Source organism: Thunnus thynnus, chromosome 3 (genome assembly GCF_963924715.1).
Source record: "Thunnus thynnus chromosome 3, fThuThy2.1, whole genome shotgun sequence".
NCBI lineage: Eukaryota > Metazoa > Chordata > Actinopteri > Scombriformes > Scombridae > Thunnus > Thunnus thynnus.
In genome coordinates, this window is record NC_089519.1 from 37,118,380 (window position 1) to 37,143,195 (window position 24,816).

At 38.3% G+C, this 24,816-nt stretch overlaps 2 protein-coding genes across 4 annotated transcripts in view; one reads left to right on the forward strand and one right to left on the reverse strand.

Moving 5' to 3' along the window:
* The first annotated feature begins 4 nt into the window (after positions 1–4).
* On the forward strand, positions 5–15,136 carry tbce (tubulin folding cofactor E). 3 transcript variants are annotated; one of them, XM_067585697.1, is made up of 17 exons: positions 5–116; positions 348–474; positions 1,860–1,944; positions 2,192–2,356; positions 3,492–3,577; positions 4,312–4,411; positions 4,505–4,607; positions 6,413–6,489; positions 6,591–6,683; positions 7,915–7,979; positions 8,121–8,185; positions 8,772–8,924; positions 10,292–10,430; positions 11,029–11,097; positions 11,301–11,360; positions 11,530–11,621; positions 13,292–15,136. In XM_067585697.1, the coding sequence occupies exons 2-17, from the start codon at positions 360–362 to the stop codon at positions 13,385–13,387; spliced, it is 1,563 nt and encodes a 520-aa protein (XP_067441798.1). In that variant the 5' UTR covers positions 5–116; positions 348–359; the 3' UTR covers positions 13,388–15,136. The 3 variants fall into 3 exon arrangements, with proteins under 3 accessions (XP_067441798.1, XP_067441799.1, XP_067441800.1); XM_067585698.1 differs by having other exon boundaries at positions 30–116; positions 294–474; XM_067585699.1 differs by having other exon boundaries at positions 30–116; positions 351–474.
* A 3,625-nt stretch (positions 15,137–18,761) lies between these two features.
* Positions 18,762–24,816, reverse strand: part of LOC137180369 (nidogen-1-like) — a 41,620-nt gene continuing 35,565 nt past the window's right edge. Inside the window, exons 18-20 of the mRNA XM_067585695.1 lie at positions 23,886–24,009; positions 23,484–23,596; positions 18,762–21,272 (exon numbers count right to left, since the gene is read on the reverse strand). Coding sequence (XP_067441796.1) covers positions 21,154–21,272; positions 23,484–23,596; positions 23,886–24,009 — 356 coding nt within the window. The 3' untranslated portion in view covers positions 18,762–21,153. The remainder of the gene's footprint in view (positions 21,273–23,483; positions 23,597–23,885; positions 24,010–24,816) is intronic.

The window sequence follows — 24,816 nt, forward strand, 5'->3', positions numbered from 1 at the left end:
CGGGAAATATGTGCATCGTTGAAATGTGTCGCTTCCGGTGAATCAGGGCTGTCAAATGTTTTGGTTCGGGAGTTAGCTTAGACGCTAACAAACGGCGACAGTTAGAAACGTCACAGGTACATTTAACAGTTATTTATTCATTTCAGATAATAACATACATGTATTTTGTCACTTTCGGGGGCGAGTGGAATAAATTAAATGATCAAAGCTATCGATATTCTCTGACGATACGAAATGTTTCTTTAATTTAACACAAACAATGAAACGATGTTAGCTGATAAACGTCTCTGCAGCCTCAGAGACTGATCCCCGTGTGAACTGTGAGTCTCTCTGACTTCTGAAACCAGCAGGCCGGTTCGATGGGAACCGACCAGACGGAGCCGGAGGTGCCGGAGGACGCGGTGGGCAGGCGGGTGTCCTGCGGCGAGGAGCTGGCCACGGTGCGGTACGTGGGTCCGGTGCCACCGACTACAGGTCAGACCGGAGCGACACTCATTTGTTATCCCTCATTATTCCTCATTTTTCCCCGTTATTCCTCAGTTTTCACTAACTATACTTCCACTCCGCTACATTCAGAATCAGAATCAGGTTTATTTCCAACTAGGTTCACACATACTAGTATTTTCCTTGGTGTTGTGGTGCAGAACAGTCAAAAAATAGAAGGTAAAGAGAAAAACACCACCTTTATGAAAGATAGGTGATATAACCATATAAATAAAAAAGTACAATTTAAATGTGAAATGTCGTAAATATAGTAAAAATATGTTCTATGGTCTCTAGTGAAAGTAGTGAATGAACACTGATGAGAAGAATCTCTCTCTGTTTGACCTGTTAGATCTCAGTGCTGCATTCGATACTGTAGTTTATAATATTCTGCTGGACAGACTTGAACACTGAGTCTGTCTCTCTGGCACAGTTCTTAAATGGTTCAGGTTTTACTAAACTGGTTGACAATTCTTTATGGCCACGGACGACCACTCCTCCAATAAAACAGACCTGACATGTGGTGTCCCACAGGGCTCTATCTTAGGCCCGATTCCTTTCAGTCTGTATATGTTATCACTCAGCTATATTATTAGAAATCGCAACATCAATTTCCATAATTACGCAGACGACACCCAGCTATATATCTCTATAAGTTCAAATGATTACAGTTCTATCAACAACTTGATTGCATGGATCTCTGACATGAGTTAGTTGATGACTCAGAGCTTCTTACAGCTGAATCAGGACAAGACTGAGATCTTAGTTATTGGAGCAAAAACTGTCTGACCACCTAAAATCATTCACAGTTAACACTAAGGAACAGGTCAAAAACCTCTGTGTTATCATTGACTCTGACATAAATTTTGTATGTCACATTAGAAACGTGACTAAAGGGTCCTTCTATCATTTAAGGAATATTACCAGAGTCACAGACCGAGAGCTACATCACTCCAATTTTAAAATCTTTACATTTGTTAATTGTCTGACACAGAATTCATTTTAAGATCAGCCCCGTTTTATCTGTCTGACATGGTTAAGACAAACTGTATGTGCCTGCAGGTCCATCAGACCCTCAAACCCCCTTACTGTTGAAGTCAGAACTAAAAAGGTTCGGAGAGGCAGCCTTCAGTAATTACACCCCAAAACTCTGGAACAGTCTGTCTGATTGTAAAAGTTCTACACAACGATGAGTCAAGGAGAAAGTTTAAGATAAGCTGGTCGATAATAATAATAATAATAATAATCTCTATTGTTGAGTCTAGATATTGGTTCAATAGGGTCTGAGGTTGTAAGAGACCGTATTAGGAGACAGTAGGACATTCTGCTGCATATGTGGCTGCTGAGGCTGTGCAGTAACGAGGTTTGTCTGTCAGGGCTGTGGCTCGGCGTGGAGTGGGACGATCCTGAGAGAGGAAAACATGACGGCAGCCACGAAGGAGTTCTGTACTTCACATGCAGGTAATCCTCGTCAGCGACGTCAAACTACCATCTGAACATCAGCTGATTATCAGCAACTCACCAGCTGGACTGTGTAGTTCTGTATCTGTAGTCTTGTGAGGATTTGAAGCCTAAAAAGACGTTCTCTAAATGCTCAGTGGTTTAAAATGAAAACTTCTTTTTCTCAGGGTTTTTGAATATTGTTCAGACAGATAAATAGTCTCAGCTGAGCACATAATGAAGAGTCCTTTTCTCTCGACTCTCTCAGACACCCTAAAGGCGGCTCCTTCGTCCGTCCGGCGAAGGTGAGCTTCGGCGTGGACTTCCTGACCGCCGTGCGACAGGTTTACCAGATGGACACGGAGGAGGTGCTGAGCGAGGAGATCTCCATCGCCTCCAAGACGCTGGAGTGGGGGAAGATCAAAGAGCGAAGGTACGATGTGAACTAGAGGCTCAGTCAGGTGTGATTGTTGTAATGTTTTAATATTCACACGTCTGTCCTTCTTTATATTCAGACAACTGCAAAGAGTCAGAGTCAGAGTCAGGGGCTTTTTGTGGCTGCAACTAATGATTAATTTCATTCTGATCTATGAATCTTGATTATTTTTTGATGAATCTTTGAATTATTTGGTCTATTAAAAACATGATGATGTCATCAAATAACTTGTTTAGTGACAGTTCACAATTCAAATATATTCAATTTACTTTAAAGTAAAACAAGGAAAAGCAGCAAATCCTCACATTTAAGAGCCTCAAACAAATATCAAATATTTTTTTTATTTTTCCTTAAAAATCATAGTTTCAGATTAATTTCCTATCCAATCATTTTTGCAGCTTTTTCAAGATATCTGCAGGTCTTAAAAAGTAAAAAAAAAGTGAATAATGTGTCCAGTAGTTCCATGTTGGAACAGTTTTCAACAGTGAGAGGAGCTGATAGAAGTCAAACACAGTCACAGATCAATAATTCAATCTGTAATGACATCGTTACTTCAGCTACCACGTTGTATTTTAATGTTTTATTTATTTATGTTGATGTGTTTTCATGATTGTATTTTTTTTTAGTTTTTATGTTGAATGAATAAATGTTTTCACTTGAACATTTTATCCTGTTTTTTTCTATAATTTATGAATAAATCACATCATATATTCTTAAAAAAGGAAATACTTTAGCGGTAGGGTCCGAAATGAACAAATTATTATCTCAATGAAACGTACTGAGATAAATGTACATGTGATCTATCAGTCGTCTTGGCAGTGAGACACTGATTAGAGGATTATAGGAAGTCTTAAATATTTCCTCTTGCCTGCTGAACGTAGTAATGTTAGTTATAAATGATTATATATGACATATATATGCGGTGGCTGGCTGTCAACGTGAGACAAGCTGTGGACAAGAAGAGAAGTTTATTCATCAGTTTTCTGTTTATCTGGGTCCAGATCAATTTAATAAAGTGCTGAAAAAATGTGATTAAAATAATAAAACACCTGTAAAATTCCATCCTAGTTTCATATTTTGGACGGTTTGATCATGAAACAGGCGTTAAATGAACTGTTTGTTGTCTCTACAGTTTTGAGAGTCTTCCGTCGGTGCTGCTGACTCGCCGTGAGGTGAACGGACCCGGAGCGAGCGGAGACATCCGGAGAACAACTCCCGGTATCTTTCCACGCAGCCTCTCAGGGTCACATCTGCTCGAGACGCTTCTCCTCCATGAGAGAAGCTCTGAGTTGATCCAAATATTAATATATTCATCTGAGTTGCCTTCAGTCGTTATTATTGCTATGTTTTGCCCTGGGCTTTGCCTGTCAGGCGACATACATGCTGCCTGCAGACACAACTCAGGGCTGAGTAAAAAAAATGATTTAATCAGTTATTATTTTTAGATAATTGAACTAAAAACATGCTAGAAGTGATCATCACAGCAGCGCTCTTTGTACAAAACATGGAAATAAAACCATTTATTGATTTTAAAGGTTTATTGTTGACATTTAAAATAGTAGTTTGAAGTTTTTACATCATGATTTAACATCATAACATTAATTATGATAAAATATCGGGTCTTTATCAAGGAAATTCAGGTTGATTTTAGGTGTAGATCATTATAATGTAGCCATTTATGTGTTATTTTTTTTGGTGCTTTTAATGTGACTTTTATTTTGAAGATTTATAAAGAAATATTTTCTTTCTTTCTTACATTATTATAAAAAACATGACGATCAGTTTAATCATAATTTGTATAATTATTGGATTTATTAATATTGTTTTTATATTATATTTTTTATTATAAGATGATATACATTAATATAAATGAAGAAAATAACAGTTCTGTACTTTTATTCTGAAAATAAATCGGTCAGTTGTGTGAGTGACGCCTTAACGGCAGCGATCAGGCGTGCGGTGGTTGGACCTGAGTCGGACGCTGCTGTGCTGCTGGGAGGACGTGGCGGCCATCGCGCAGCAGCTGGAACAGCTGGAGGGACTTCAGCTCAGGTTCAGACTCCTGCAGGAAACATCATCAAGTGTTTTTTTTTTTAATTGTTTCTCTTCTTCTACTTAACGTTTCATCCGTTGGTCTGTTTTCAGCTACAACAGACTGCGTTTGCCCTCTGACCCCTCGGCTCACTGTCAGGCCTTCTGCAGCCTTAAAGTCCTCGCTCTCATTGGCTGCCAGCTCACCTGGTCTCAGGTACTTGTAACAGACCAGCAGTCTGTCTTCACCTGTTCACCTGTAGGAAATTTCGTGGTGAATCCATTGATACAGGTTTGAAAGTGGTCAGACTTATAGTTTAGACGTCAGAAGCCTCTGTTTGATACAAAGTTCATGCTCATAGATTGCCTCCCCATTGGTTTACATTGTAAGGATGATGTGGCACTGCAACTTTCAGGGCTTATAAAATCCAAACTGTTCGAGTTATTACAAAGTTTTTAACGTATTTTTTTCAGCATAGTGTCATAAGTCACCTATTAAAGTTTGCTGATACCATTAACGCCCTCGGAGGAGATAGCGTTTGTTCGGGGGCCAAAATTGGGGCAAAGTCTTATTTTGAAAGGCTAATTGCGGACTTCCTGTTGGATTTAGGTCAGGGGTGTCAGCGTATGATTTGTAGATCTTGATGAGACAAATAACTGAGTTTTGGTTTGATCTCTCTATGACATTCCTACGGGCCGTGGCGGCCATTTTAGTTACATAGGCAGCACTAGAGAGCACATTTTGGCACTTTAGGGGTTAATTTTTACATTTTTTTATCATTTATGATGTGTGTGCCAAATTTTGATGAGTTTTTGAGCATGTTTAGGGGGTCAAATTTAGGGTTAAGTGGCGTAATAATAAAGAAAGAAACAAACACATGAAAAACAAAGGGCGAGGACCTTAATAATTTACAGTCACATTTCTCTGCTGTCAGAGGTTATACAGTCTATTTATGTATTTATATATGTAGCGTACTGGAATATTTACTCATCCTAAATATAATATAATATAAATATAATATTTACATATAGAAACATAAATGACATATTATACAAATAAATAATAATAATAATGTTATAATGTAAATAATGTTAAAAATACATATTTATATTACAAGTGTTCATTCAGTGTATGTTTATTAATTTATAATTGATCATGTTATAAATTCACCAACTCTGAATCAATATATAAAACCTTTATTTGAACATGAATATTTACATTACCATTATTTATACATATTTGTACTTATTTATTTATTTATGTAGCGTAATGGAATATTTGTTATATATCTACAAAAACATAATTTATATAATAATAATAATACAAATAAATATATAACACATTTACATTAAAGTAAATATTTTTAGTGCCATTGTTTATTCAAATTTTATGTTTATGTATTAATTTATTAGTTATCATTTACAAATGTTAAATACAGTATATAAAAACTATATAACTAATAAATATATAAAACCTTAATATAAACATGAATATTTACATTAGTAGTAGTTATACATATATATATATATATATATATATACATAATGAGGAATAAAAATATGTAGTAAATAAAACATTTATAGAAAAAAATGAAATATTTTTAGTAATACATTATATATAAATATAAATAAAAATATAAATATATATATATTTAGTATACATTTTTTATATATATATATATATATATATATATATATATATATATATATCTTAGCACATATTTATTTATTGGGTGTATGGAAATATATATTTATTAAGCATATAAAGCATGTATTTATATATATACACAATATTTATAAAATATTGCCTTCACTACCTTCTGCTCCATATTACGGCATAAAAAATAAAACCTTTAAAACAATACACATTTAAAAACGTTTTAAAATATTTTATATGTATATTTTTTTAAATTGTTTTTAAGAAATATATCTCTTTAGAACTTTTGACATAAAAGTTAAATCACTTAAAGGTCTGTTTAACACTCTTCTCTCATTGATGTTTCTCTGTTGTTCCTGGTCCAGGTCCTGGATTGCGCCCCCATGTGGCCACAGCTGGAGGATCTGTGTGTGGAAGACAACAACATCACAGAGCTGCAGAGGTACCAGTTCATCCCTCCCTCCCAGTCTGGTCTTCAATCTGGTGTCCTGACAGGAAGTCCTGACAGGAAGTCCTGATGTGTGTGTGTGTGATGTCTTACAGGCCGGTCGGAGTCCTGCAGTCTCTGAAGAATCTGAATCTGTCCAGTAACCCGTTAGTCCAGGACAGCGTGCTCAGTCTAGCTGCTCTGCCCAGGTACAGTAAACACCTGCTGATCTGAAGATATGTTTCAGCTCAGTAGAGCTCTCTGTCAAATGTTTGATCAGTTCTTTAATCGGTTCTAAATCTAGAGAATATTTATCAAAACAAACAAATATCAGCTGCTGAATCTCTTGAATACTGATCAGGGAAACACTTTACTGTAAGTCCCCGTATTTTGCATCTAGAAGCAGCTCACATAGATGTAACAAATGGTTTATATCACTATAATGTATAGTGATATAAGCAGTATTTGACTCCTGCAGAGTCCGACTGGCCATCAGGAGAATCCCAGTGTGCTGGTCGCCATGCAGGCTGCTTGAGCACCATTTTACAAAAACAAGACCGTTGTCAGGGCAACAGCAGCATCCTCCCAGGGCTGTTGTTTTTTTTTTTTTTTTTTTTTTTGTCCCAGTCCGTCTCTGGTCTCCTGCTAAGACATATTTTATATTATTATAGAGTTACAGGAGTTAGAGGAGTTCCAGTTGTTGACTAATACATGAATAAACATTTACCGTATTTCCTCTAATAGTGGCCTTCATCTACCTCACTGCAGAGGGCAGCAGGCCTTTATTGGCAGCAGGCTTATATTAGAGACATTACTTTATTTCAGATTCCCTCTGTTTGATGAGTATATTTGCTCACATTTTAGTACAAAACCTGCTTGTTTTCTGTTTTCAAAGTGTTTCATTAAGGTTACCAGTGACTGTGGAAGATTCAGTCCCATGTAGTACTTCAGATGTAGCTGCTGCCACCTTGTGACACTAACACACATTCACCCACCGTGACTGATGATTATAAAGTTGAATGTATTAAATTAAATCAGTGGAAATGTACATTATGCTTAACTTGCAACTTATTAACTGTTTGTATGCTGATTATAAATGATAAACAGGGACTTACAGTAAAAGATCCAGTGTTTCCGTGCTGTTCTCCTGCATCAAACCACCAGCTGACACACAGTAAACAACAACTTCAGTCACGTCTGGTGTCATTTTAATAATGTATTAATTGTTTCAGTCGTTAAGTAAAGGTCCAAACATTTTCCAGTTTGAGGATTTTGCTGCTTCTTTGTCACATATGACAGTAAACTGAGTGTATTTTTTAATATTTCATGAACAAAATGATGCTGTAAATAAAGAAAATGTTCATTATTTGCTGCCAACATCACTGAAATGTTTTTTTCAGTTTGTTTGTTTGACAGTGAAACTTGTTTATTTGTTTTCAGGCTGGAGCAGCTGAACATGTCCAACACTGGACTGTCTGTCATTAGATTTGATGACGTTCCTGCTGGTAAATTAACATTTCACAACCAAAACATCAACAATCACTTGTGTTTAACATCCACTTCACTACTACAATACACTGAATCACTTTCATTATATGACAGAAGAATAAATACTGAACCAGCTGTTGATGGTTCTTGTTCTGCAGGATCTCAAACAGCCTCGTTTCCTGCTCTGAAGATTCTCAACGTGGACCACAACAACATCACCGAGGTCAGTGGACAGCATCAAACTCATGGCCCGCGGGCCGAATCCAGGCCGGCGCCTCATTTTACGCGGCCCGTCAGAGCTTGTAAAGAACATAAGTTGTGTATAAGGTGTTGGTCATAAGGTGGACTCTGGTCTGGATCTGGACAAATAACTGTTTAATCCAGACTTTCTTCTTATGCTGATTATTGAACTGTTTGTAGAAAGATCCTCTGAGGGTTGGACAACAATAAGAGGTGGATCTGAGGGACCGAGAGGGTTGGTATCTGTGAGATATGGGGGTCAGTTGGTGAAGAGCTTTGTAGTTGAACCAGTAGGAGACAGGAAGCCAGTGGAGCTCTTTAAGGACTGGGGTGATGTGGTTCCAGGACTCACATTTGTTCCATAAATTCACTTCTTTAACAGAAAAACATGTTTTCTGTAAAAACATCTGTTCTGGTCTGGTTTTCTTTTTTAAGATGATATCAGCTCTCATTTCAAACATGTTTTGTACATTTTCTGGTATTAACATATTGTGAGCATCATATAATATCTGCTGTATATCAGTTTTATAGTCTATATACCAATAATTTAGTGTCTCTCTCTCTCTCAGTGGTGTGTGGTGGACGAGCTGGCCAAGTTGCCCAGTTTGGTCCAGTTTTCATGTCGCAGTAACCGGCTGGTGAGCAGCGACGGAAACACCAGAACAGCCAATCAGCTGCTCATCGCTAAACTGGGACAACTGGTCCTCCTCAACAGCTGCGAGGTGAGTTAAACCTGCATGTGTGTCATTACTTGAGTACTGTACTTTAATATAATGTTGAGGTACTTGTACTTTACTTGAGTATTTCCATGTGATGCTACTTTCTACATTTCAGAGGGAAATATTGTACTTTCTACTCCACTACATTTATTTGACAGCTTTAGTTACTTTTCAGATGAAGATTTGACACAATGGATAATATAACAAGCTTTTAAAATACAACACATTGTTAAAGATGAAACCAGTGGTTTCCAACCTTTTTGGCTTTTGACGTCTTACAAAAAGCAGTGTGTAGTCGGGGTCACATTTCACATGTCTATGAGTTGTTAACAGCTCCACCAAATAGTGATTTTTCCCTCTAAACTTCTCACATGCTTTCATTTCAATAAATGTTCAAATGATCCAATATTTCAGCAAAAATCAAAGATTAGAGAAAAAGTCCAAAAACTGAAAACAGATTTGTGTATCAGAACTTTGTTTTTTCTTCTTTCCTCTCCCATTAATCATCTCATCACCCCTCAGATTTATCTGCTGACCCTTTGGAGGGGCCCGACCCCTAGGTTGGGAACCACTGGACTAAACTAGCTAACTGTATATAAAGTAGTGTAAACTAGCTCCACCTCCAGCAGCTACAACAGTAACATGCTGCTCTAACACTGATGCTTCACTATTAATAATCTAATGATGTCATATATAATAATATATCAGTCAGAGGGACCAAACCACTACTTTTACTGCAATACTTTAACTACATCAAGCTCATAATACTTATGTACTTTTACTGCAATACTTTAACTACATCAAGCTCATAATACTTATGTACTTTTACTGCAATACTTTAACTGCATCAAGCTCATAATACTTATGTACTTTTACTGCAATACTTTAACTACATCAAGCTCATAATACTTATGTACTTTTACTGCAATACTTTAACTACATCAAGCTCATAATACTAATGTACTTTTACTGCAATACTTTAACTGCATCAAGCTCATAATACTTATGTACTTTTACTGCAATACTTTAACTACATCAAGCTCATAATACTTATGTACTTTTACTGCAATACTTTAACTACATCAAGCTCATAATACTTATGTACTTTTACTGCAATACTTTAACTACATCAAGCTCATAATACTTATGTACTTTTACTGCAATACTTTAACTACATCAAGCTCATAATACTTATGTACTTTTACTGCAATACTTTAACTACATCAAGCTCATAATACTTATGTACTTTTACTGTAGTAGGATTTTACTTGTAATGGAGTATTTTTACATCGTGGTATTAGTGTGAGTGTATCAGCGTGTGTGTGTGTGTGTGTGTGATTGAGCTGACCTGTTGCCATGGTTACCATCAGATCCACGCCGAGGACAGGAGGGGGGCGGAGCTCGACTACATCAAGTTGTTTGGAGAAGAATGGCTGAAGGCGGGGGGGCGGAGTCAGACCGGCACCCAGTTCACCTGTCAGCACCCTCGTTACCTGAGCCTCATCGACAGTAAGTCACTCCCACAGCACAGCATCGGGTAAGCTGATTGGTCGATGGTTTACCGGCGCGATCAATACAGTTTATCTGCAGGTCTTCAAAAGCAGTTTCTCAGAAGGTATTAAATAAATAATCTTATAAAGATTTACAGTGAAATTTACAAAAATATAGAAACAAAAACATGAAGAAGCTGCAACCAGAGAATTCTTTTGTACATTTTTGTTTTAAAATGGCTAAAATTATTAATTATATGTTATATGATATTATTTATTTATGGATTACAGACACAAAAACAAAAATCCAAGTACAACATGTTAAGTGAAAACACTTATTTCCAACAAAGTCATATTTATATCAAAATAATTGAGGAATAATCAATAATTTTAGGCCATATTGTCTCTGCTGGTTCTTCATCATACTTTCATACTGTGGTTGTGTAACAGGTATTAAATTGCATTCTGTAAACAGCTATAATTGATCATTTTCATAATAATATATCAAATGACAACGTGTAGTATGAAAGGCGTCGCTCGTAGTGATGAATCTATAGAAAATTATCGCCACTTTAACTGATGGGTGCTGATGAAGGTCGTCGTCTCCTGTTTTTCAGAATATGGAGCTCCGGAGGAAGGCGAGCTGAAGAAGCCGCAGCCGTTTGCTCTCAAGAATCAGCTGTTAAGTTAGTCCCATGTTCTGCTATCTGCTCTCTGATTGGCTAATGTATGCAGGTGATATACGCAGGTCATGAAGGTCAGATGTTACCTGCGGAGTCAGATTTTTAACTGTTTTCTTAAATCTTTTCCACAGTTCAGCCGCTTTAATAATAAGATACTCTCAGAAATAGATGTCTGATTTCTGAACGCTGATCTTTTTTCCCTCCAGAGATTATGTTTGTGTTTCCTGACGACCCCGACCGGAAGCCGGTTGAGAAGAAACTCCCAGGTAAAGAGAAGCTGGCTAACACTTGGTTGAGATTAACTGAGCTGACTGTTCTCCAACCAGCAGCCTTCGTCTCTGTCGGTGCAGAGACGAAGGCTGAACAAACTTTCCAAATGAAACAAATATGAAATAATGTCCAGTTGAGTTAAACAGAGTGTGGTCTCCTCTGCAGCCTCCATGGTTGTTCAGAAGGTGAAGGGACTCCTGTACAGACTGCTGAAGGTCCCTGCAGCAAATCTGAAGCTCACCTACACCAGCCCCAAGGTAACACCTGCACTGCATCACTATTACACTAACATGCTGCAATAGAAATTAAACTGCCTTCTTTTTGTCTCCTACAGCAACGTATCTGCTCTGTAAACCACTTGTTCTGTGTTCTCTTTTTAAAAAAAGGGAAGATATTTATACTATGTTTTTTTAGACCTTATTTTAATACAGAAAATCAAATCTTTTTATAAAGTGATAATGTGTCGTTCTATCATCAGACAGTCGCACTGAGCCTGATTGCATCCTGCTACACAAGAGCAACAGTCTCTGAACAACAACCCACATTAGCTTCCTGCTAAAGTCTCCTTCTGATCTAACTTACAAACATGAACACGTCTTGTCCTGCAGCTTGTTGAACGAGCCACCAAACAAACATTCACCAGGGAAAAGTGCACCGCTAACGTCAGTTAACAGCTAGATAGCTAATTAGCTGCTCAGCTTCAGCACATTAAACAGGGAAACATACCTATAAATGTCACGTCAGACCTGTTAGATGCTGGTTTGGTCGTTGCTCTTCAAAATCCCTGTTAGAGACACGCTTTCTGTCCATGACTTGTAGCTGCAGCAGTTTGTTTACTTTGTCTCTGTTCATACGGTGTAACACTGGTAGCCCGCCATCTGCTGTCAATCAAACACAGACACCGACACGCCCTCCTGCTGCTGTCAATCAAACAGACACCGACACGCCCTCCTGCTGCTGTCAATCAAACAGACACCGACACGCCCCCCTGCTGCTGTCAATCTAACAGACACCGACACGCCCCCCTGCTGCTGTCAATCAAACACAAACACCGACACGCCCCCCTGCTGCTGTCAATCAAACACAGACACCGACACGCCCCCCTGCTGCTGTCAATCAAACACAGACACTGACATGCCTCCCTGCTGATGGCAATCAAACACAAACACCGACACGCCCCCCTGCTGCTGTCAATCAAACACAGACACCGACACGCCCCCCTGCTGCTGTCAATCAAACACAGACACCGACACGCCCCCCTGCTGCTGTCAATCAAACACAGACACCGACACGCCCCCCTGCTGCTGTCAATCAAACACAGACACCGACATGCCCCCCTGCTGCTGTCAATCAAACACAGACACCGACACGCCTCCCTGCTGCCGTCAATCAAACACGGACACTGACACGCCTCCCTGCTGCCGTCAATCAAACACGGACACTGACACGCCCCCCTGCTGCTGTCAATCAAACACAGACACCGACACACCTCCCTGCTGCTGTCAATCAAACACAGACACCGACACGCCCCTCTAGCCAGCTGAGACAAAAAAAGAACATTTCTGATATTTACAGAAAGACATTTTTTCTTTAAACAAGAAGGAAAATACAAATACAAACACCTCAGAACCACAACATGTCACACAAATGAGTTACTGGTATGTGACCAGTATGACTGGAAGATAGAACGTAACAATCATTTGGATTTGTTTGAGTGTTCGTGTAAAGTTTAACTGGTGAACTTTAAAACATGGATTTGCACCATAAACCATCTTAACAGTGCTGCCTTTGAGGATACGGAGAGCCGGAGAGGCCAAAGTTAAGCAGGCTGTCGTACTTGGTCTGTTAAAAGACCTTCAACAATGAGACGGTTCAGACGAGATTTCTCATGGACTCTGTTGACGGTTGTATGTTTCTTTCTCCGTAGATGGTCGGGACAGAGTTCGAGATCGACAGCGACCTGAAGACTCTGCAGTTTTACTCCATAGAGGACGGAGACCAGGTGTTGGTCCGCTGGTCCTGACCCGAGCGGCATCAGTCTGGTCCACACAGCAGAGACGGCACAGAGGCTTCCAGTTAGACTGACGTTTTCCATCTGTGTTCCTGCTGTGGAGGAAACACAGACTCACTGAGAGCTGGATTCACTGCAGAGGCTGCAGTCGAAACGTCTAAATGACTGACGACTAGATTTACTGACACGCTTAAGACTTCAAAACTGCAAACACAGAATAATTTATCACTTTCCTTCATTACTTCACTTAGAATCACATACAGAAATAATAATAATAAATTAACAAACAGACCTTTCACGCCTAACTTATGACTGTTTGCTTTGGTTTATGTTTGTTCAGTTAAGTTTGAAAGTCTTTGACGGCAGATTCAGTCTGAGCCGTGACACAGGAGTGCCTTGTTATTATTTTAGTTACCAGTTATTACCATTAATGAGGAACACACTGTTAGACAGACGTCACCCGAGAGACATCAGAGTCAATAACTGTGTTTCCATCCATCTGTTTTTATGCTTATTTTCACTTTATGCATGAAAAACTTGAGTGGAAACAACCAGAAAGTCTGAATATTACACAGACGTTTTAATGCTTTATTTGGATAAAAAATCAGATGTAAACAGACTGAGTGAATAAATGATGACGTACATGAATCAAACGTCACTGAAGAGCTGAAAACATCAGATCTGTGTGGAGCGATGATGATGATGATGATGAGACTGTAACCTTCCTCACATCAACACATGAAACTAACAGAAATGTCATATTTCCGTCATGTTGTCGACATGGTTTTCTGCCTGCTGTTTATCTCCTAATATTCACTACGGATGGGAAGATTCACCGATTTGCATCAGTGCACCGGCATAAACGTTCACGATGCAGTTGCTCCGATTAAAAAAAAAAAAAGATTGTGCACCGGATACAATTTGTGATGAACTGGTGACACGTTTCAAACATCTTTCCATCAGTAAACACTGATTCATTCATATATAATTATTAGTAGAGGCCCTGTGCCTTTATTATTCACAAATATACCAATAATTTGATTATTTAGATCGATTCCTTCTCTCTAAACTGTTTCTCAAGCGCGCTAACATGCTACAGCTAACTGGTGCACCGCCAACTCGCGCTCTAGATTTATTGTTCCGCAAGAAGATTATTAAACTATTTGACAGTAATTGTAAACTGGAGGCAGAGAACACTATAATACAAAGGACTTGTGTTAGAGGCTGTTTGTGAAAGGTCCAAGTGTTTATTCAGAGGTCAAAAAGAAGCAGCATAAATGAGATGCTTAATGCAGTATAAGAGAAACAGATATGTGAAGTAGAAATGGCACTTTTTTAGTTAATTTATGATTTGCTGTACGCTTAAGAAATAAAATCCGACTCTCTGTGCCATACTGAATAGCATAGCATCATTTTTCATAGTGTCAAATCGCGCTGCATCACAATAGAGGTGACTCGTATCGTATTGATATTTGCTTCATATGTATTTTAATGTATCAGATCGTTGGCGACACGTCGAGATACGTATCAGCTTCAGTGACGGAGACGCACATCTCCAATATTCACACAAATGTCCACTTACTAGCTTTTCTGAAGTGCTTGCAAAGGTAAATACAGAAACTGTCTCGCATCCGTCACCGCGGTAACGTTCAAAGCTAAAGCTAAAGCTAAAGCTAGCTATGCGAGCTAAATCCATCACTTTGTGGTCAGACGAGTACAGATGTAAAATGAATGAATCAATAAAGTTGAAGATGATGTGTGTAGATGTGTATTTGTGCTTTTTTTTTTACACAACTCAGTGGTGCTTTAACAGCAGATATGACATGTAGCTGCTGTATATCAACTCTACAAAGCTGAGATAGCCACGGATATCTCTTTGCAAATTAATGCAGTGAAAATCTGATAGAAAAATCAGTAATCAGCAAAAAAAAACAACATACTTTTAAGGACTCAGATCAGCAGCACATTTCTTTTTCTCTTCACTTTGAAAGGTGAGAAACATGACGTTCAAATGATTTTAAAGAAATCTGTCAGTGAAACATGTCGTCTCTGATCGTTTCCTGTTCGATCATTTATTTAACTTCAAGTCTGTCAGGCTGAATGTTCTGACTGCAAACATTAATGTCAATGTGTTAAGATGAACTTTACAACCACTAGATGGCAGCAGCAGCAGGGTTTTCAGCACAAGCTTTGGTGTCTGTAAGTCTTAAACACAGCAGCTCGGGAAATGATTTTATTATCAGAAAAGTTAATAATATTGTCAATAATCTTTCAGCTGCAACACATTTATTTGCAAAATCCTCACAATATTCGACTAAACAACAACATCACTGTCTTTCAGGCAGGAAGTAAAGATTTTGTGCATTAAAAACTGAAATTATTTCTTTACATGTTACACTGTGAAGATGTTGGTTGGTGAAAATAATATATGTCATATTGTCAAACATGCAGACCTTTGTTTTCCAGGTTTGTGTGTTTTATCTGCAGAGCGACAGCAGAGAAACGACTTCAGCCACAGAAATGTGAGTATCAGACTGTTTATAATATAATGTTGGAACTTTATTTTGATTGAGGAGCCTGTTTAGAGCTTTATGTTCTGCAGACTGTGTTTTATCTGTTGGTATGTTCAGTGAAATGAGGCAGCAGCTGGTAGAACAGGTGTTAAAACATTCAGGACTGTAAAATAATCATTAAAATGTTATATAATGATTCTAAAGCGACAAGGAGTCAGTGTAAAGATGCTGACTTGGGTGTGATGTGGTCTCTTTAGCTTGTTTCGGACGAGTTCAATAATATCATCCGTCGGGACTCTGAAGTTTCAGACAGAAAAGAAACTACTTTTTCCTCTGCTGAGTAAAAATGCAGCTGCGTTAAGTCGTCTTTGATGGTTAAACTGTGTTTTTCATGTTAATTCAGGAGCTCGTTTAGTCTTTTAGCAGCTGACGTCATCTGTGGATTAATCCGCTGCTGAAAATAGTCCCCGACAAATGCGCTATGTCCTCCTGTTTTAGTGATGTTTGCTAATAACAACAATAAGCAGCTGTTTTAGGAAACAATATATGTGTGAACCATTTTTTAAGATTTCAGTAGGAACCAATGAGCTCGAAGCTGAGAAACACAACGTTGGTTTGATAACATCAAATAACACCAGTCTTACACTTTATAAAGTCACATGATAGATATGACGTGTCCACAAGAACATATACTGAAATATACAGAACTGTTACAATATAAAAGGGAATATTATTATTATTATTATTATATTAATACTATTTGTAAAACAATCAATAAAAGAAAAATGCACTCGTTCAGGGGTTCAGATAGAAAAGGGAAACACTGCTAAAAGTCCTGGTGATCATAATAATCCCATTTATTTCCCAGTATATAGATCATCCTTCTCCTGTTGAAGTGGAAGAGTAAAAGTCATTGATTATGTTGAAGTTCAGCTGTAGAGGGAGGATTCATCCGGAGCGTTCTGCTATTGTTTTTTTTACCTGCAGCAGAGTTTTACTTTGGGAATATTTCCAAGGTACAAAGAAGTGAACAAATCTCAGAAACTAAACTACCAATTTATTTCCAAAAAGGATGAACAGGACCAAGAAATATGTGCTTGGTCCAACGAAACCGATCCGTATCCCTCCAGCAGGACGACTGAGACCAACTTAACTTGGATTTCTGCTTGAGGGTGATAAAGAAACAGGTCAGGTTCTCCAAAACAATGAATTAAACGCACAATATGTAATTTCAGCCGCTAGGGGTCTCAATCAAAACATTAACAAAACACGGAGTGTGATGACAGTGTGAAGCAGCAAGGGATCATGGGAGTTGTTGTCTTCCTTGTTAAATAACCAGCTTCACCGGGATGTCTCCTCCTCTCCAGAACAAACGGACCCGGAGATTACAGGTAAAAACACTGAATGAAGCTGTTTCACCTAAAAAAAAAAATCAGTGTTTCTCCGACGATGTACAGCGACCACCGGACGTCCGGTACGGGCTGTTAGCCGAGCTGCTGCTAACACTTGTTCGGTTTATTTCTCTTATAACTTTAGATCCAGACGTTCAGCCGGTTTCTCCCGGGAGCCGAATTATCCGCAGAGGTCTCCTCCTCTCCAAAAACAAACGTACACGCAGATTAAAATCGTTAAAATACTAATTAAAGCTGTTTCGTCTAAAAAAAATCAATAATTCTCCGACGATGTTTGGTGACCACCGGACTTCCTGGAGGGGCTGTTAGCCGAGCTGCTGCTAACGTTTGTCCAGTTTATTTCTCTGATAACTTAAGATCCAGACGTCCAATGACTAAAATCCTTCTTCCGGCTAAAAGATATAGTTAAAAACAACTAAATTTATCATGAAAATGTGGCTTAAAACTGAATAAAAGTCCATTTATAACAGTTTGTGTGGAACAACCACAACGCCGATGTATTATCTTGTATGTGTGTAAGTTACTCTTTGGTAGACGCCATTGTAGCGGACAAACACAGCGCCGCCGTATGCATCTGGTGCGTGTTTACTCTTTGGTAGAGGAGGTATGACGTCATCGACAGGCGACCAAATGAAACGGTCCGTTACTTTGATTAAATTACAGATTTCTCTGAGTTTGAATGTAAGTACGAAACTCAACAAAATATATAACACAGGTCTAGTTGTTTTTAGACATTTAAACGTGGAATAATTACATATTATAGCTTTAAGTAGACTGGGTCTCCCATAAAAGGGAACATTATTATACTATTAAAACTACTTTTTACTCGTTTCTGCAGGTGCAAGTAGGAGCAGTTTGAGGTTTTTCTGAACATTGTGACACATTTCTTGCAGGATCCATCGTACCTGCTGTGAATAACTAAACTACAGCTGCCGTCCTCCGTGATGGAACAAACTACAGACTCTTCAGAGCCACATCTGAAGCCTTCAGAAGGTATTTAAGTGTTTCATCATTATTATTAAAAAAGATTTTCCCCTAATACTCCTCTAGACTAGATTTTCTAATCACTTTGTGGCATCAAACATGAAACACAACACCCCAGTTTGAAGTATTTTAAAAAAAAAAAGGTTTTATTGAGGCTGTACAGGTAGTTAATGTTCCCTCTTTGGCTGATGGTCAGTACAGACATACAGTACGTCATGTTCACAGATCTCACATGATGACATGAAACCAGCCAGCAGGGCCGCACAACACTCGAAATGTTAAAAACAGAACGTTTGACTGACAAAATACCAGTTTATATTTCAGGGATTGTCCACAAGAGTCCATCTTTAATATGAATAAGTGACTGAAAATGAGCGTTTTGTAGGTTTCAGCGTTTCGTTGTGCGGCCCTGCTGGACTGATCAGTTTCCTCCCTGATGGGTTTTCAGTTACCAAAGACCTGAGCTGAGTTTCCCCAAAGCCAACGTTAGATTCCTGCTAACCTGCTCTTCACCTACAACCCAGACGAACCTGTCATATAAAACATTTAAGACCTGAACACAGATGATTTTAGTCAGTTATTCTGCTGATGTGACACCTACAATGTTTAAGAATTGGGGTTTCTTTTGTTTTTCTACCTGTTTTCTGGTATAAAAGTTAATATAAACATAATTATGTACTTCAGAGCAAACCACTGAATGAAACTGAAAACTGTTAAATGTACTTTTTGTTTTCAGTTGGTATAAACTTAATAAAATATCAACTTTTACATTTAAATTTGAATCATGTCTAGATTTCAACTAATTCTTAATGAAAATTAAAATTAAATGCCATTTTGTAATTTTCATATTGATTAATTTCATATTGTTTGAGCTGCCATTGTAGAAATAATTACATTTATTAAATTTTATTAAATTATTTCATTTTAATATCAGCAGCCTTTGACTTATATCATATCATATAAATGAGGGTTATGAGCATCATATCTGTAAAATCATGAGTTTGTTTTATTTTTAAAACTAAACTTTTATAATTGACTGCAGTTATTAATCTGTGCACAAGTCTTAAATGTATAAATCATGTTTTCATTTGATTCAGACTGAAACTTCAAACATTAAACTTTTTTTTAGGGAAACTTCGTTCTGGCATAAAAACCCTTCGACCTGCACACACCTTCACAGTACTCATCATCATCTTCATCATCATCATCATCAACGGTAGATCTTAGGCTAACATCAGCACCAATACAAAAAAAAGAAATCAGAATATTGTTGCATATCAGGTAATTATTTACAAGTTCATATAAAAAATACATTGTGAGTTTTTAGCACAAATAGAATAAATTCTGTAAGTCTCAAACAGTTATTACTCAAAACTCTTCAAAAAAAAAAAAAATCAAAAAATGTATCATATAAGATAAGATTGCTAAAATATAGAATAATTTCCCAGATTGGTAAAGTTTTATTTTACCACTGAAAAACTTTAATTTATTACTCGTTTTTTTTTTTTTAAAGATTTAAATTTAGTCAAATCATTCTGTTTTTTCTGCCTTTATTTAAAGTCACTAACACGTCTAGTTTATCTGTTATTCACCTCATCAGAGATGAAAACACCTCTGATGGTTTTATGTTTAGTTACAGTTATTTTAAAAAAGAAACCGATGAAACTTCACATTTGAGATCCTTTAAAAAAAACAGACGACATCCTGTGTTTTTCACTCTCGTTAACATGTTGAAACTAAATATTTGCTGAGCTCTGATTGGCTGATGAAGTTTGTTAAACCGTCCACAAACGTCCATGTGAAACGCCTTAAAAAACACTTTTGGTTTTGTTGTTGTAGCTTTTAAATCTCTATTTTATTTCATTTTATTTATTGTCAAACTGTTTATTTTTCTTCTGCTAATTAGTAACCGAGAAAAAAAAACCGTGTCGATGGATCAGACAGATTTTAGCGCCACCGTGTGGTTCACGTTTAATCTCAAAACTCTTGAAACACGAGACGAAGAACCAAAACAAACCTTTTTGTTCAATAATTGTGATTTTTTTTTTTTTCAACATTCTTCCTACAAATGTCATCTGCATTAGTCTGAAAATGATTCCTTTGGGTAAACTATGATTTACAAACTGCTAATTTTGAAGACATTTGACCTTTTAGATCAATTCAAATGTACAAAACTATTGATTATGAGTCTCAGATCTGCTGTCAGCCAATCAGTAGTGATTGTCTGTCGCTGTATTTAGAGGCAGATTTGATAAATATATGTGTGTATTTATGGGATGTTATCTGTTTTTTTTATATGGAAGACATTTGCTGCTCAGCTTTTCATGAAATGACTTTTTAACTGAATGAATCCTGAGAGACGTTTGAACTCGAGTCTTCGTATTGAAGTTATATCTGATTGTTTTTCGCAGTTATCTTTCAGAGCGGTGAAACACCGGCTGTATCACAAGAAATATAAGGAGCAACTACAGTTTCATTTATAAAATACGATAAAAACATAACCTGAAGTTTATCGTTCAGTACCTTTTCAAATAATAATCATCATCCTGTCAGTCAAAGTGTTTTTAGATTCACCTGCTGCCCCTGTGTTTGTGTCAGATTTGGTCACTTTTCTCTCATTTCGGACTGAAAGTCTTCAACCAGGAGTTATATCACAAACACATCAGAAACATCTGAAGTGTGACATCATAAATACAAAGAGGTCTGAACAGCCTTCAAGGGCCCAAGAAAAAAAAAAAAAAAAAAATCCTGGAAACTTTCAATTCAAGTAAGAAAAGTAGAAAAACACCAAAACTCAGTTAAGTGTGTTTTGTTTTTGTTTTTTTTATCTCCCAACAGCAGCAGTGTTACAGTCGCTCTGCCGGCGTCTTCACGGGTTTCTCTCCTCACATCGGCCGTCGGCGGCGTCCGGGCAGCGGCAGGTGAACCCGCCGAGCCGCGGCAGACAGAGGTGAGAGCAGCCGCCGTTGTTGGCGCAGTAGTTAAAAGCTAAACAGAGAAGAAGAGGAGAATAGCATCTGTCAGAAAGTTTAAACAATAGAGCTTCATGAGCCGACTCATGTTTTGAAATGACGGCAGTTTACCCAAATCACACAAAATGTAACGTGCACAATACATTTTTAACTGTCTTCACTTTATATCTGCGTTAATTGATGATTTTTCCACTAGTTTTCAGTAGAAACAAGTAATGAACACAACAATCACACATTAGTTTGTTTAGAAACGGCTCCAAAGACTAATAACAGCATCACGTTTTCAGTCTCTGGAGAGTAGTTCTGTGTAAGACAGACACTACTGAGCATGTGCAGGAACATGATTCTGTTTACAGCTCCGTTAGCTTGTTGTGCTACACATCATAACCTCGACTTTGTACTTAAGTTCATTGAGAAATTTATGATGTAGTACTACATCATACATTTCTAACGGAGCTGTAAACAGAACTGCATTCCCGCACATGCTTGGTGGCGTCTGTCTTAGAATGTATTCAGTACAGCTGCAGGGTTTAGCGGGGGGGTGTGGGCGTGTTTATTTGTGCTCTAGAACGTAAACACTAACATGTTAATTTGTTTAGAAACGGCTCCAAAGACTAATAACAGCATCATGTTTTCAGTCTCTGGAGAGTAGTTCTGTGTAAGGCAGACACAACTGAGCATGTGCGGGAACTCGGTTCTGTTTATAGCTTCGTTAGCTTGTTGTGCTACATATTACGACTTCGACTTTGTGCTTAAGTTCATTGAGAAATTTATGATGTAGCACAAAGTCGAGGTCGTGATAGCACAACAAGCTAACGGACGCACATGCTCAGTGGCGTCTGTCTTAGTACGTAGTACGGGTTGCGTTTCTCCAAAAGTTGACCCTGACTCAACTTTCCGGCCGCACGCCGCTGCATCACCTGATTTGGTCTGAATACGGCCTGACTAGGAACCTCACTGCTGAGGATTATTATCTTAACTCTTTGCGGTGTGGCTCACGGATGTGGTTTTAATAGTTTTAGGAGAACAACGGAGGTCTACGGCCCAGAGGAATAAGATATATCAGGCTTTGATACACACACAATACTTGTTAGTAGATCAGTTCATCGTTGGTTTGGATCCAAACATGAGATGAGCCTGATCCTTTACGTGAGGCTGCAGCTTTCAGACGTGTAGAATCAGTTGGGAAGCTGAGACTCGGTGTTACTGAGAGAGCAGCAGGTGGACGCAGTGGACAGTAAAGCCGACTGGTTCTCATCACTGCCTGCTCTATAGTTCAGGGCTCAGAGCCAGATGTGAGATCCACAGCTGGCTCTCCTGAGGTCCCTTCACCCCTCGAGTTCCCACGCTTATATCCATCCACAAGCTATACGAGTCTGCAATCAATTACTACGCTCAGTGAGCTCATCTGCGCTCCCATCCAATAAAGACGCCACGAGGCTGTTAGCTGCCAGACTCCAACATGTACAGACAGAACATGTGAGATAAAGAGAAAGTTCACCCAAATCACAGCAAAAACTCAAAACCATCCTCGTGACGAGATACCAGCAGAGTTCAGTGGGAAACTTATTTTTCATGTGATTTAGGTGAACTGAATCTTTATAAAAATACTTTTATTGACTGTAAGTAGAGCTGCAACTAACAATTATTTTCATTATCGATTCGTCGTCTGTAAAATGTCAGAAAATGGTGAAAAATGTCAATCAGTGTTTCCCGAAACCCAAAGATATTCAGTTTAGTGTCACAGAGGACTAAAGAAACCAAAAAATATTTCACATTTAAGAAGCTGGAATCAGAGAATTTGGACATTTCAATTGATTAATCGACCAATTGTTGCTGCTCTGATTCGTAAATAATAAAAAGTATTAATATCAGAAATAAGTTCCTGCACATAACTCCTCCTAAAACCACCTTTTGTTTCTTTTAACATCTCCGTTTGTGTACGGATTAAACAAACGAGATACGACATGTTAATCAGTGAACTTTACAGGTGTTGGCAGGTGTATTTTGGGCAGTTAGCTGCTAACGGTCTTTATGCTAAGCTAAGCTAGGCTAACTGTAACTTGACATCTCTCTCTCAGAAAGAAAGTAAATGTTGAACTGTTCCTTTAAACTCTGCAAAGCTTTACCAAGTTCTCACCACACATCTTTATTATTTCTTTGACTGCTTTGTTTTGTTGTTTCTTGTCATGTGACTGTGTGAGCGGGAGGGTCACTGTATCCGTACCTTGTGGACACTGCGTCGGCGTCGTGGTGATGCCGTACAGCCGGGAGCGTTTCTGAGGCAGGAACTCGTCCGTCTCTTTCTCTGACTGACGGTCCACAGCGACCACGGCCTCCCTGCATGAAAGAAACCATCATGTAAACACTCGGCAGAGACCACACACCAAGTGCTTGAAATAGCAGCGTTTACAGCACAGTTGAAGTGTTTATTTAAAATCTACTCTGACTAATGGAAATGATGTAACTTTACTTTCATTGTGGTCGTGGAATGAAACATTTGGAAGAATTTGACTGTAAATTATAGTAAATTCATGGGAGAAGATGAGCGCCAGCAGAGGATTTATATAAAATCCTTCATGTAAATCTTCTAGACTGAAGTGTGTCGGCGTGTTTCTCGGCCTGTTACCTCCTCCAGTCGGTGTAGTAGAGGTTCCTTCCGAAGGAGACGATAGCGAAGGGATAGTGGATCCCTTCGACGATCTGCCTCCGCAGCCGGCGGTGAGGATCCATACACTCCACCTTACGAGTACCTGCAGACCGATCAATGAATCGTTGTCAGTGAGGAACGTGTGATATTGAGGAAGAACAACATCTCTGGAGGAGAACGTGAGGACTGGATGAGAGGGTTAGGGTTCAGGTTCCAGGACAAAAAGCAGATTTTGCACAAGCTTCAACTTGTGCAGAACAAAGCTGCACATCTGGCGAGTGTGCAGAAGAAGGCATGCAATTTACTAGTTTTCTTTTGAAACATTAGTACTTTAGCGAGGCCTAAAAGCTGATACTCAAAGACTTCATACATTAATGACAGACACGGTCGTACAACCAGACAATTAGCACAAGGTCAGGTACTACTTCCTTCACCTAGAACAGCAGAGAACTGCTGAGAACATGCTGCCATGTTCCTTAAAAATACAACTAGTGAAGCTTGTTTCCTTAAAGCAGCTAAAAAAGATGATTGTTTCAAGAGAAGTAATGTTTGTTTAATTATGACCAAGAACTGTTATCTGATGTCTGATGTATAGAACCAATCACAATGTTTGTTTACAATAACTTTCTGGTAGAAAAATAAACTCTCGACTGAAGAGAAAATGGTTCAGTCTTGTTGGGTAACGAGACTGAGAGGAGAAGGTTCTCAGAGTCCGTTTTGTTTTCCCCAACAAAACCAAATCAGTTCAGTTCAATCCAGTTTCACAACATAAAGGAAAGACAACTCAAAAATCCGCTCCGCTGATCTCCCAAGATGCAACACAGAACATAAAATAAGCAATAGTAGAAACGTTGGATAGGTCGGACCACCATGTTTTACTACATATCTTTAAATGTTACAGTTGAAAATG